The sequence below is a fragment of the Lethenteron reissneri genome, chromosome 63, assembly GCF_015708825.2.
Source record: "Lethenteron reissneri isolate LAM-NWPU_2019-01 chromosome 63, ASM1570882v1, whole genome shotgun sequence".
Taxonomy (NCBI): Eukaryota; Metazoa; Chordata; class Hyperoartia; order Petromyzontiformes; family Petromyzontidae; genus Lethenteron; species Lethenteron reissneri.
The window spans coordinates 581,566-592,218 of NC_083841.1; the positions used below are offsets into that span (position 1 = coordinate 581,566).

At 52.1% G+C, this 10,653-nt stretch overlaps 1 protein-coding gene across 1 annotated transcript; it reads left to right on the forward strand.

Moving 5' to 3' along the window:
* Positions 1–777: 777 nt before the first annotated feature.
* Positions 778–10,264, forward strand: LOC133358772 (dipeptidyl peptidase 1-like). Its single transcript, XM_061577216.1, has 7 exons — positions 778–1,128; positions 4,229–4,374; positions 4,596–4,798; positions 6,156–6,299; positions 7,099–7,217; positions 7,390–7,521; positions 8,157–10,264. The coding sequence occupies exons 1-7, from the start codon at positions 957–959 to the stop codon at positions 8,663–8,665; spliced, it is 1,425 nt and encodes a 474-aa protein (XP_061433200.1). The 5' UTR covers positions 778–956; the 3' UTR covers positions 8,666–10,264.
* Positions 10,265–10,653: the final 389 nt, after the last annotated feature.

The window sequence follows — 10,653 nt, forward strand, 5'->3', positions numbered from 1 at the left end:
CACTGTGTGCTCTGATGGAGGCCCGCTGCCCGAAACGTCGCCTTTGACGGCGCTGTTGTTTTATCTGTGCACCACTGCCACGTTTTATTTGTGCGGTGGTTGTGAGATGAACTTTTGCACGAACGACGCTGCAATGTTAAGTTATAATTATTATAAATACATGTTCACCACCACCACCACGTCGCTTTACCTAAGATAACATAATATATAGTTTAGTTAGATGTTTTAAATATTTTAAAGTGACTTGCTAACCTTCCCTATACTTCGCACTCCCACAGTGTGTGTGTGTTGTTTGTAGTTGTGACCCCGTGACCCCGTGACCTCTCCTGGATCCCCTTCCTCAAGAGCTTCACAGCTCATCGGATTCTCCCTACGCAAGATGGCCGACCGTGGCCACGTGACGCGACGCCGATCAGCTGTTCCAACGGGAGCGGGCGGGGGAGGAATCGATTCGTTTCGCCGAATGAGAACATCGATGAATCGCGTTCATTCGTAATCAAAATCGATATTTGTCTTAAACAGATGTCCGGGAGGGGCACGGGGTCAGAACGCGATAAAAGCCCCGACAGGAGCGCATCTCAACCCTGTGGCTCGCACCGGGTACTCATTTGAGGCTGAGTCGACCTAGGGGAGGCGCACGACCGGTTCAAATAATCGTCGACAGGTTCGCAGCGCAGCGCGCTAACCACCGCGCCACCGCTCCTCGACAACGCCTCTTGTCACGCGCACGGGAATCGATTCGTTGCGACCGAGATTTAAAGGTCAGAATCGAAGCACGAGGAATCGATCCTTTCACTTTGTCCCAGTGCAGGCGCGGCGAGCCGAGCCCGGCTCTGTGCGTTGTGTGCCAGGGCCGCCTTTGTCTCCCCACAGCGGCAGCTGCACCACCGCCTCGGTCTCTGCCGTCCTCGCTCGCTGCCCCCCCCCCCCCGGCTACTGCGCTGGACACGTTCGCCATGGCGAGGACCCCCCCCCTACTGCTGATGCTGCTGCCGCTGCTGCTGCTGCTGCCCGGGCAGGCCGGGGCGGACCTGCCCGTGAACTGCTCCTTCGAGGACCTCGTGGGCACGTGGGAGATGGAGGTCGGGCCGGTCAACTCCGGACCCCAAGTGGACTGCGAGCCGGCGGGTGAGGAGGAGTTGGGGGGGGGGGGGTAAGAGACCCCCTAAGAGACCCCCTAAGAGACCCCCTAAGAGACCCCCTAAGAGACCCCCTAAGAGACCCCCTTAGAGACCCCCTTAGAGACCCCCTAGAGGGACAATTAGACACCCGCTAGAGACCCCCTAGAGACCCCCTTAGAGACCCCCTTAGAGACCCCCTTAGAGACCCCTTAGAGACCCCTTAGAGACCCCTTAGAGACCCCCTTATAGACCCCTAAATACCCCCTTAGATACCCCTTAGAGACCCCCTAGATACCCCCTTAGAGACCCCCTAGAGACCCCCTAAGAGGCGTTGGGGCTCTGCAACCCGCGGTTCGAACCCGGCCCGCGGCTTTCACTTCGCCCTCCGTTCATTCCGCACTCGTTCCTTTTCATCTTCACCGCAAGTGAGTGACAACTCGTACATGAATGGTGCAGCTCGAGTGAGTACATTCCTCGTGGCCGAGCAGACTTTGATGATGTGTTTGTTGATCTAATTGTGTATGTCTGCCTGGCTGGTATTCGGTGCACAACTCTTACAATCTGAGTCTTTATGTCGACTGGAGGAATCCGATGAACTATAAAGCGATTTTTCATAGATGTTCAGTGGGGGCGGGGTTCACAGCCGTAATTATAAAATACATATTTGAATATTTGGGGGAACATCCCCCCAATATTCAAATATTCACAAAATGCCCCCCCCCCCCAAATATATTGCTATAAAATAGATTTCTGTTTATATGATTGTGGTTATGGTTGTACTTTATTAATCCCTAATCTCTGCCATTACATACAATGAAACAAGAAAATGTAAAAAAGAAAAACAGCAATGTAATACAATACACTAGTAGCCATTATTGTAAAAAGATGAATAAAAAGTCCATCCTATGTGTTAGTGAATTTTTTAAATATTTAACGCAGGAAATTAGTTTAAACATTTTATTTTTTTTCTGGGTGGGGGGGGCCCAGACCCCCTGGAAGATTTGGTCAACCCCCCAATGTTGACTCCATGGCTACTACGGCCTTGGCGGGGTCATAACAACAACAAATAATAAAAAAAACACGATAAGAGTGCAAAGTGTGTGAAAGGTAAATAAATAACGAATATAAATGCAAATACAACTACCGGTAAACGATACTGTTTTTTCGGTAAAGTCACGTAGGTAAAAAACTAAATACAATAAATTAAAATGAAAACTAAATTAAAACAAATCACGACGTTTCGAAGGCAACACAAGCCTCCGTCATCAGGTGGCTGCTCCAGCAAAATTACTGTAGCGTATGAGATCTACGTCGTGATTTGTTTTAATTTAGTTGTTTTAATTACATTTTATTTTGTTTTTAACCTACGTGACTTTACCGAAAAAAACAAAAAGTATGGATCCTTGCAGTCACGAAAACTTCAAATCTAGAATTAATACCGGTAAACTATTTGTTTTATCTTACCAGGAAAAGCCCACCAAGCTCTACAGCTTTTTCAGAAGTGATCTGGCTACAAATGGTAGCCCAACGAGAAGGGGCTTCTCGTCACGTGTAAATGTCATAGCAGCCAGATAATGTAAATAATAAGATGTGAGTGTACAAGTCAATAGGTGTTTGCCGTGTACGTGTAAGCTGACACCACCCACGGGACATGCCTACAAAGTGAGAGGTCCCGTCTGGGGTGAAGTATAATAAGTACATTGTATCAACATGTTCATTAAATACAGGGTGCATCAATAAATGTTTAACAATTATATGGGACTATCGTTTTTAATGAAAAAAGAACGGATAAAACACTGTAGCACGATAACAAATGTAATGTTAATAGCTTCACAAAGTCAGTCTCCCCCACTTGATCGCCATCGTTGTCAACGCGTGCCTGGAATCTTCTCCAGGTGGTCTCCAGAGTCCGCAGTCAGCACATTTTTGAAGCGCCCTGTGGCTTCTCACGACTTAATTTGAGTTGTTCCGTGACTGTAATCACATGCTGTAGGGGAGGCGAGGGAGGGAGGGCTCCGTCTTTGTGTCGTCTCTCAGGACACTGCTGTGGAGTGGAGTCTGTGCAGGAATATTCCAGAGTCTCAACACTCGTTGCGATGAGGGTCCTGCATCTGGGGGGCGTTTGGCACCCTGGCCGTATCGAATTCGCCGCGTGGAGTAAAGCGACGTGGAGGACTTGGTGAAGCCCGCACCGATCCCGCGTAGGGGCTGTGCTGCCACCAATCGCCATTTTGCGCAGACCTAACTCGGACATTTCTCAGCCGAGGTCTCTCGAAATGGATATTCTGGAGGAATCCATGAGCTATAAAGCTCTTTGTTACCGATGTCCAGTAGATGGGGGCGGGTCAGAAAGTTACAACAATACAAACGCACGACAGAATTTACAAGTATAGGAAAGGTTAGCAAATCACTAAAAATATACAAATAAACTATTTTTTATCAGGAAAAGTCCACAGTTTACTGTAATTAAGTTGCACACGAGGTCTCAAATAAATTCCTTCCACCTCGGTCACAAATGCCAAATTTAGAGCCGTCTGGGTCACTACTGGAACAGGTGGCAACGCTCGTGTCACACCGCATGGGTGAGAGAGCTGCACATGAACAGAAAAGTCAACACATTCGTTAATAAAAGCCACGTGCACGAAATGTCACCCATCCAATCCTACTATTGCTAGTCTACAGTGTCTTGAGATGCAGCTGCGTGTGGATGCCAGGTGCACCTTCTTTAGCAGCGTACGTAACCAACCGCGCCCATGGGAGGTGCGGGGGAAGGACAGCAAGACTAAACACAAAAAACAATTCTAAAGAAATTAGTTTTCTGTTTAGATTTAAAAGTGCACAGCTCCAGCGGCTTCCTAATATCGGAAGGAAAAGCGTTCCAGACGGCCGCAGAAGCGCGCAATGTGGTGACCATCTTTGTTCAGTGGCTAGCCGAAAGCCACCGCTGCGAGGATGACAGGAATTTGCGTGATGATAGTTTATGCTTCTTGACGATATCAGCGAGCTATCGTGGTTCACTTGTGGCAATGCGCTTTTTGCGTGTCATGAACCTGCGTTGTATGCCCACGGCGACCCAGCCCCGTAACGCTCGGTGTGTCCCCACGCAGGCAAGGCCGTACAGGTGGTACGGCTGCACCTGCTCAAGATGAACGTGGCGGCCGACGAGAAGGGAAACCAGGGAACGTTCACCATCATCTACAACCAGGGCTTCGAGGTGGTGCTCACCGGGTACAAGTGGTTCGCCTTCTTCAACGTAAGCACCGGCTGTCGCTCGCAAGGCAACCGTACGCGGCCTTCCCACACACTTGTCTCTCCACGTAGAACACGGCAGAACAGGAATCCCCCGTGATCGGTCGCCTTGTCACATCGCTGACGAATTCGGGAGTCTGGGCCCGAGCACTCGAGTGTCCGCATCTCACGTATTCTCTCCGTCTCTCCTCTCTCTTTCTCTCTCCCTTCTCACCCGCCCGTCAGTTCACTAAGGTGGGCACCGTCGTGACGAGCCTGTGCGCGGAGACGCGGGCCGGCTGGGTGCACGACGTGCTGGGCCGCAACTGGGCCTGCTTCAGGGGCCGCCGAGTGAAGCCGCCGTCGTGGAGAGGAGCGGAAGCGGCAGGAGGAGGAGAAGAGGGCGGCGTGGGCTCCCAGTGGAGCGTCCAGGAGGCTCCCAGCACGCGGTGAGAGACCCCGGGGCCAGCGTGCGTCGACGCGGTGATTGTCCGGCGGCAGTGCGGGCCTCGGGCTGATCTAAAGTAAAATGCCGGTTGTCGCACCTCCAATTGACACGGTTGGCTACATACGGTGTGAAAGAAGTTTGACATACGTCCGCCTGACCCTGCATATCCATAATTTGTACTTAGCCGGACCGAGCCGGCCAATATAAACAAACTTCTGCACAGCGTGGAGGTGGAGTGTTAAATGTGATCGATGCATTTGTAAGTGGGAGATGCGCAGCACGCCATGCACACCGTAAAGACCAAAAAGTGTTCGGTATTTACGGTAAAAAACAAACAATCACATTCTGCAATGGCCCATTTTCTGTTCCGTGTGAAGTTGATGGACCTTTACAGTTGACTGTGACTCACAACGACTCGCTGTGAGGAGCGCAGTAAACAGCGATGCAGCGTAGCTCTGCACAATTCAGTATTTGTGATGTTTTCGTGACTGTAACTCAATCTTATTGTTTCCATTTTCTAAAGAAAAAAGGGGAAGTGAGCATAGCCACCCACTGTGACTACGCACAAGTTATCGTTTCCTAAACTGCCCGAAACTGCCATTTGTAAGAGGAAGCGAAAACTAAAATCTGTTGACTCAACTTCGTGCACTTATTTATCTGCGTGGAGCTGTTGCTCAAGGTCACGAGTTTCCCAAGCGATGTTGCTCAGTGCGGTTTGCGGAGGAGGTTGGGGTAATGAGGCTGCGTTAGCCTACGGGTTTTCTTTATTTAAATATATAATAATAAATGTGTCATAATGTCGAACGGAGACCGGTCTGTCGGGTTATCGCGGTCTTGGAGACCCCATCGTCAAACACCGCTGTCAAAAAAAAATCTACATTTTATATACCCTCATCACAGAGCCCGTGTCTGTACATGTGCACATGTGCACCTACTTTTGGTATTATCCACTGCTGGATGGAGACAAAGGTGAGCTGGGCGTGGTGCCAGACACCCCCCTCCCCCTTCGTCTCCGGCATGCTGCCCTTAATAGATAGTCGCCTCGAGCCATAGCAAGCTCTGGCCATACGGTGCAGGATCTTAATCTCTGTCTGTGGTGCGGGTGCCCGCAGTCCAATGTCCAGATAACAAACTTGCTTTACCGTGACACCGCCTGGTCTGGCTTGATGCACTTGCATCAGCTGTTTGCGCTCTGCGCTGTCTGGCTTCCGCCTTCCTCTTTCAGAATGGGTTTTATATATCCCCCGGTGGGTGCGTGAGCTCATCGGATAAACGACGCTCCGCAGAGATGCCAAATTTGTCCGGCTTTGACTTTTTTTTCATTGAACAATTGGGCGTGTGTCGCGTGTCGTGCGCAGGCTGTACGAGCACAATGCGGCCTTCATGCAGCAGGTCAACGAGGCGCAGCACTCGTGGCGCGCCGTGCGCTACCCGCTCTACGACGGCCTGAGCCTGGGGGAGCTGACGCGTCGGGCCGGTGGGCGTGCGTCGCGCATCCACGGGTGAGACGGGGGAGGAGAGGCTGACGGGGTCGAAGATTGTCAGGCTCCGTCGTTGGTTACTCCCCAGTTCGGCGCCACGGTGGCTAGGAGATGTTAACTACCTCGCCTGGTGTACAGGAGGTCGTGGGTTCGATCACGACCCTGACGCCTGCTGCATAATTGGAGTTTGCGTGTATATTTCCAAGTGGTCGTGTGGATTTTTCTCCCGGTTCTCCGGTTTTTCCCCTCCACATTTAGAAACATATGTTTAGAGTATTTGGCTGCGATACATTTTCCCATCGTAAACCACTTAGTCATTTGTGGCCGGGTCGCTTCTGTAAAAGAGTGAAATAGCTCAGTGGGCCTTACCTGGTAAAATAATTTTTTAAAATTGGCTAATCCCAATTTGGGCTCTCAGTGTCTCGTCACGAGTTGTAAGCGTCCAAATGGATCTCTCGAGCGGGCAGTTTGCATCTCCCCGTGGTTGAGAACGACCCGCAGAGGCGGACATCGCAGAGCCACCTGCAACATCCCCTTCATCGAGTGACGCTCCCTGGTCCGTACGGTAGAAGGCAGCACTCTCCCACCAGCTCTGCTGTTTGTATAACGTGCAAACCGAATAACTTTCAGCTGGAATTAATCCAAATTAAGTACGGAACCTTAATTTAATTTGACCCAAGTTCAATTCGCACTTGTGGCCAGCACCGGTGATGATTAATCTGACTGGTCCTAGGCCTCCCCGAGGTGTGAAAATATTAGCAGAGGGAAGAGAAGGATTATCTGACATGGTGTGTACGTGTGCGCGCGTCTTCGTTTGTAGGCGACCAAAGTCGTCTGTGGTGACGGAGGAGACGCGACGACTCGCATCCACCCTGCCCACGTCCTGGGACTGGAGGAACGTTAACGGCATCAACTACGTCTCTCCCATCCGGAACCAGGGTGAGCTGTCCCACTGATACCAGTCTGTGTGTCATTGTCTATGGACCCCATCAGATACCAGCCTGTGTATCATTGTCTGTGGACCTCATTATCTATGGACCCCATCAGAGACCAGTCTGTACATCATTGTCTCTAGACACTAAGACACTGCTGCATCGCGTGTTGTGTGTAGGGTCGTGCGGCAGCTGCTACTCCTTCTCCTCCATGGCCATGCTGGAGGCTCGCATCCGCATCCTGACCAACGCGTCGCAGGCGCCCATCCTGAGCACCCAGCAGATCGTGTCGTGCAGCAACTTCTCCCAAGGTCAGACAGACGCCGACGATGACGAACATTTGGCCAAAGCGAGGAGGAGCGAGCGAGCGTCTCCACCCACACGCCATGTTGATCACTCGCTCCACCGAACTGCCTCGCCCACACCGTGTGCACCCATCACACTGCAGCTCACAACAACAACAGACGCCGTTCACCGCTAAATGGCAGTTGCGTCGCCGTAGTGATTGTGCCGCTTTGAGGCCACGAAGTGTCGAACACCCGTTGGCAGGAGGCCATGGGTTGACTGAGATGACTGCCAGATGCACCAGCTATGCACCAGCTATGCACCAGCTCACTGTGCCAACTCGCTGCGTTTTATCCGCCCGGCGCTCCGCTCGTTGATGTGAGCATCGCTCCCCTGCACTCCTCAGCGGCGTCCTTCACGAACCTCCTCCACAAAGGCCAATCTTGACACCGCTGGTACCAGCCATTGCAAGTCCGCTCGGCTCCACATCCTCCTGTACCACATCAGCCCCTCTCTTTTCTAGCCCGTGCCCGTTTAGCCCCCTCTATCCAGCCACACAGTTTAGTTTTAGTTTAGTTACATTTTTGAGCCGGTTGGCCAAGATTGGGCAACTGGAGATCACCACAGACTCGAGTCTCCCTCCCTCCCCTCCCCTGTCCAGGCTGCGACGGCGGCTTCCCGTACCTGATCGGCGGCAAGTACGCGCAGGACTTTGGGCTGGTGGAGGAGAGCTGCTACCCGTACACGGGGCGCGACGACGCCACGTGCCGGCCCCTGCGCGCCGACTGCTACCGCTTCTACGCGGCGCACTACGGCTACGTGGGCGGCTACTACGGCGCCTGCAACGATGAGCTCATGCGGCTGGAGCTGGTGACGCACGGGCCGATCGTGGTCGGCCTGCAGGTGTACGACGACCTGCTGCACTACCGCGGCGGCGTGTACCACCACACGGGGCTGCGCGACTCCTTCAACCCGTTCGAGGAAACGAACCACGCGGTGGCGGTGGTGGGCTACGGCGTGGAGCCGGGCACGGGCGAGCGCTACTGGGTGGTGAAGAACAGCTGGGGGGAGGAATGGGGGGAGCGGGGATACTTCCGTATTCGGCGCGGGAGCGACGAGTGCGGCATCGAGAGCATCGCCGTTTTCGCCAAGCCCATCCCGCACGTGTGAGTGGGGTGGGGGGGGTGACGCGGGGGGGGGGGGGGTGACGCGGGGGGGGGGGTGACGGCGACGACACCTGCGCTTGCATTGCGCCCGTTACGTAACGGGATGTTGTGCGTGCAGTATCAACGCCGAGGAAAAACCCCCGATGGCAACTGAAAGTTGAAAGCAGCAGTGGCGTGCGGGTGGGCGCTCATCTGACACACGCGGGCATTGATCGCAATGCGCTTTCCCAATTGGTGACCTCAAATTAGATCGCAGAGGTCACATGACTACTACTCAAGCTTGTGTGCTGTCTCGAGCAACATCGTCACTCTCCAACCCTCTGGCATTGCTGTACAGAGTTGCCCAAAGGAATGTGCGTTACTGGATACCGTTTCCCCAAAATTTTCACTGTCATGGCCCTATAGGCAATTGTTTAAATATTATTTTAGCATATCGTAATTTTAACACGTTTACATATCAGATATTTCTAGATATCCAGCCAAAGCATTTTCCAGGTGAGAGGCATTTCAGGTCCTTATATTTCACACGGAGATCACACAATCTCTCTTTAGAGTTGAGCCTTTTCTTTTTTTCTGTGGCTTTAAATGAGACGCGATTTGTGAATCAGAATCGAGGGCTCCGATGGTTGCAAGTCACCTGCCGGATATCTGTGTCAATGTCTGTCAAGTGACGACTCAAAGCCAACGTATGGTGAGCAGTGTGCATGAGACCTAAAATACACTGCAGACTCACCTGGTGGGTAAGGCATGAGTGGGTTGAGGACTGGTTACATAGGTTAGCAGTACGAGGCGAGGATGAGGGGGGGGGGGAACAAGGGACCTTTTGGGCAGCTGGCTTGGCAAGGAATCGTGCTTCACCCGGTGCCAGTGACAGCTCGTCACCACTGCTCTCCTGGCCTCTGTGGGTGGGACAAGCGGCGCCCGCAGCACTGGGTGAGGCAGGGCAGTGGTGATGGCTGGACGCGAGGTCCAATCCTCTAGTGAGGTTGTTGTCTGCGTCGTTTTATCGTGAGAGGAAATCAAAGCCTGCCAACAAACACCCCACAAATGCTTGGCATGCAATAACGGCAACTCTTCATCTCTCTGCGAGTCCCTGACCAGGCCTGCATGATGATATATCCAGCCCCGAGAATCTGGCTTGATTTGCATACGACAAACCTCCTGAGCTGGGCCTATACAAGGAGTGTGGCTCGTCTGCCTAGAGGCCAGCCGAAGGGATTTCAGCAATAGTTCCGTGATGCCCTCTTCTGCACCTCGTTGTTGGTTCTCCCTTCCTCGTTTGCATGGCTATGGCACCACCACCACCCCAGTGAGGGCAATGGGGCGGGCGGATTGTGAGGGCGCTACACTCCTGGGGCGGCGGGTGCTGTTTAAAGGGAATCTAAGTTCAAGGGTAGTTTAAATCCTGGTTAGTCTGATCATAGATCAATGTTCTGGGGTGGGGTGAAGGTTTGCGAATGTTGATTTGTTTTAAAAATTTAATCTGAAATTTGTAACATTGCAATTTGGTTATTGTTGTGACCTAATGTGTTGGGCTCAGGGGATTCCTTGGTTTCTTTTTGAGAAGTGCAAAATAATTTTCAAATAAAGTACAGTGAGAAAATATTTCGTTAGACTTAATCACTGTACAGGCCTTTGTGAATCGACTGCTGGATGAGGGCCTCCACACACGGTGGGTGTTATTGTACCAGAATTAACCATTTAAATCTAGATTTGAAGCTTTTCGTGACTGCAAGGATTCATACTCGTAGGTTTTTTCGGTAAAATCACAAAAAAATAATGACGTCCACCTTGGTCAGTTGTAGCTTGGGAAAGGGGGAGAGCCATCGACTCGTGAGGAGAGTGCAGTGGATGTTGCTCCACTGCCCTCTGCTGCCCAACCAGCCCTGGGGCATCACCTTCACAGGGCTGGCCCCACGGACAAACCCCTCGAGAAACTCCAGCGGCGGGGCTGTCTTACCGCACGAGTCTGTAAACATTTACGCGTCTTTG

Coding starts and splice junctions, on each gene's coding strand:
- LOC133358772 (XM_061577216.1), top strand. CDS start 957: ATGGCGAGGACCCCCCCCCTACTGCTGATGCTGCTGCCGCTGCTGCTG. Junction 1,129..4,228: donor AGTGGACTGCGAGCCGGCGG/GTGAGGAGGAGT, acceptor GTCCCCACGCAG/GCAAGGCCGTACAGGTGGTA. Junction 7,522..8,156: donor GTGCAGCAACTTCTCCCAAG/GTCAGACAGACG, acceptor TCCCCTGTCCAG/GCTGCGACGGCGGCTTCCCG.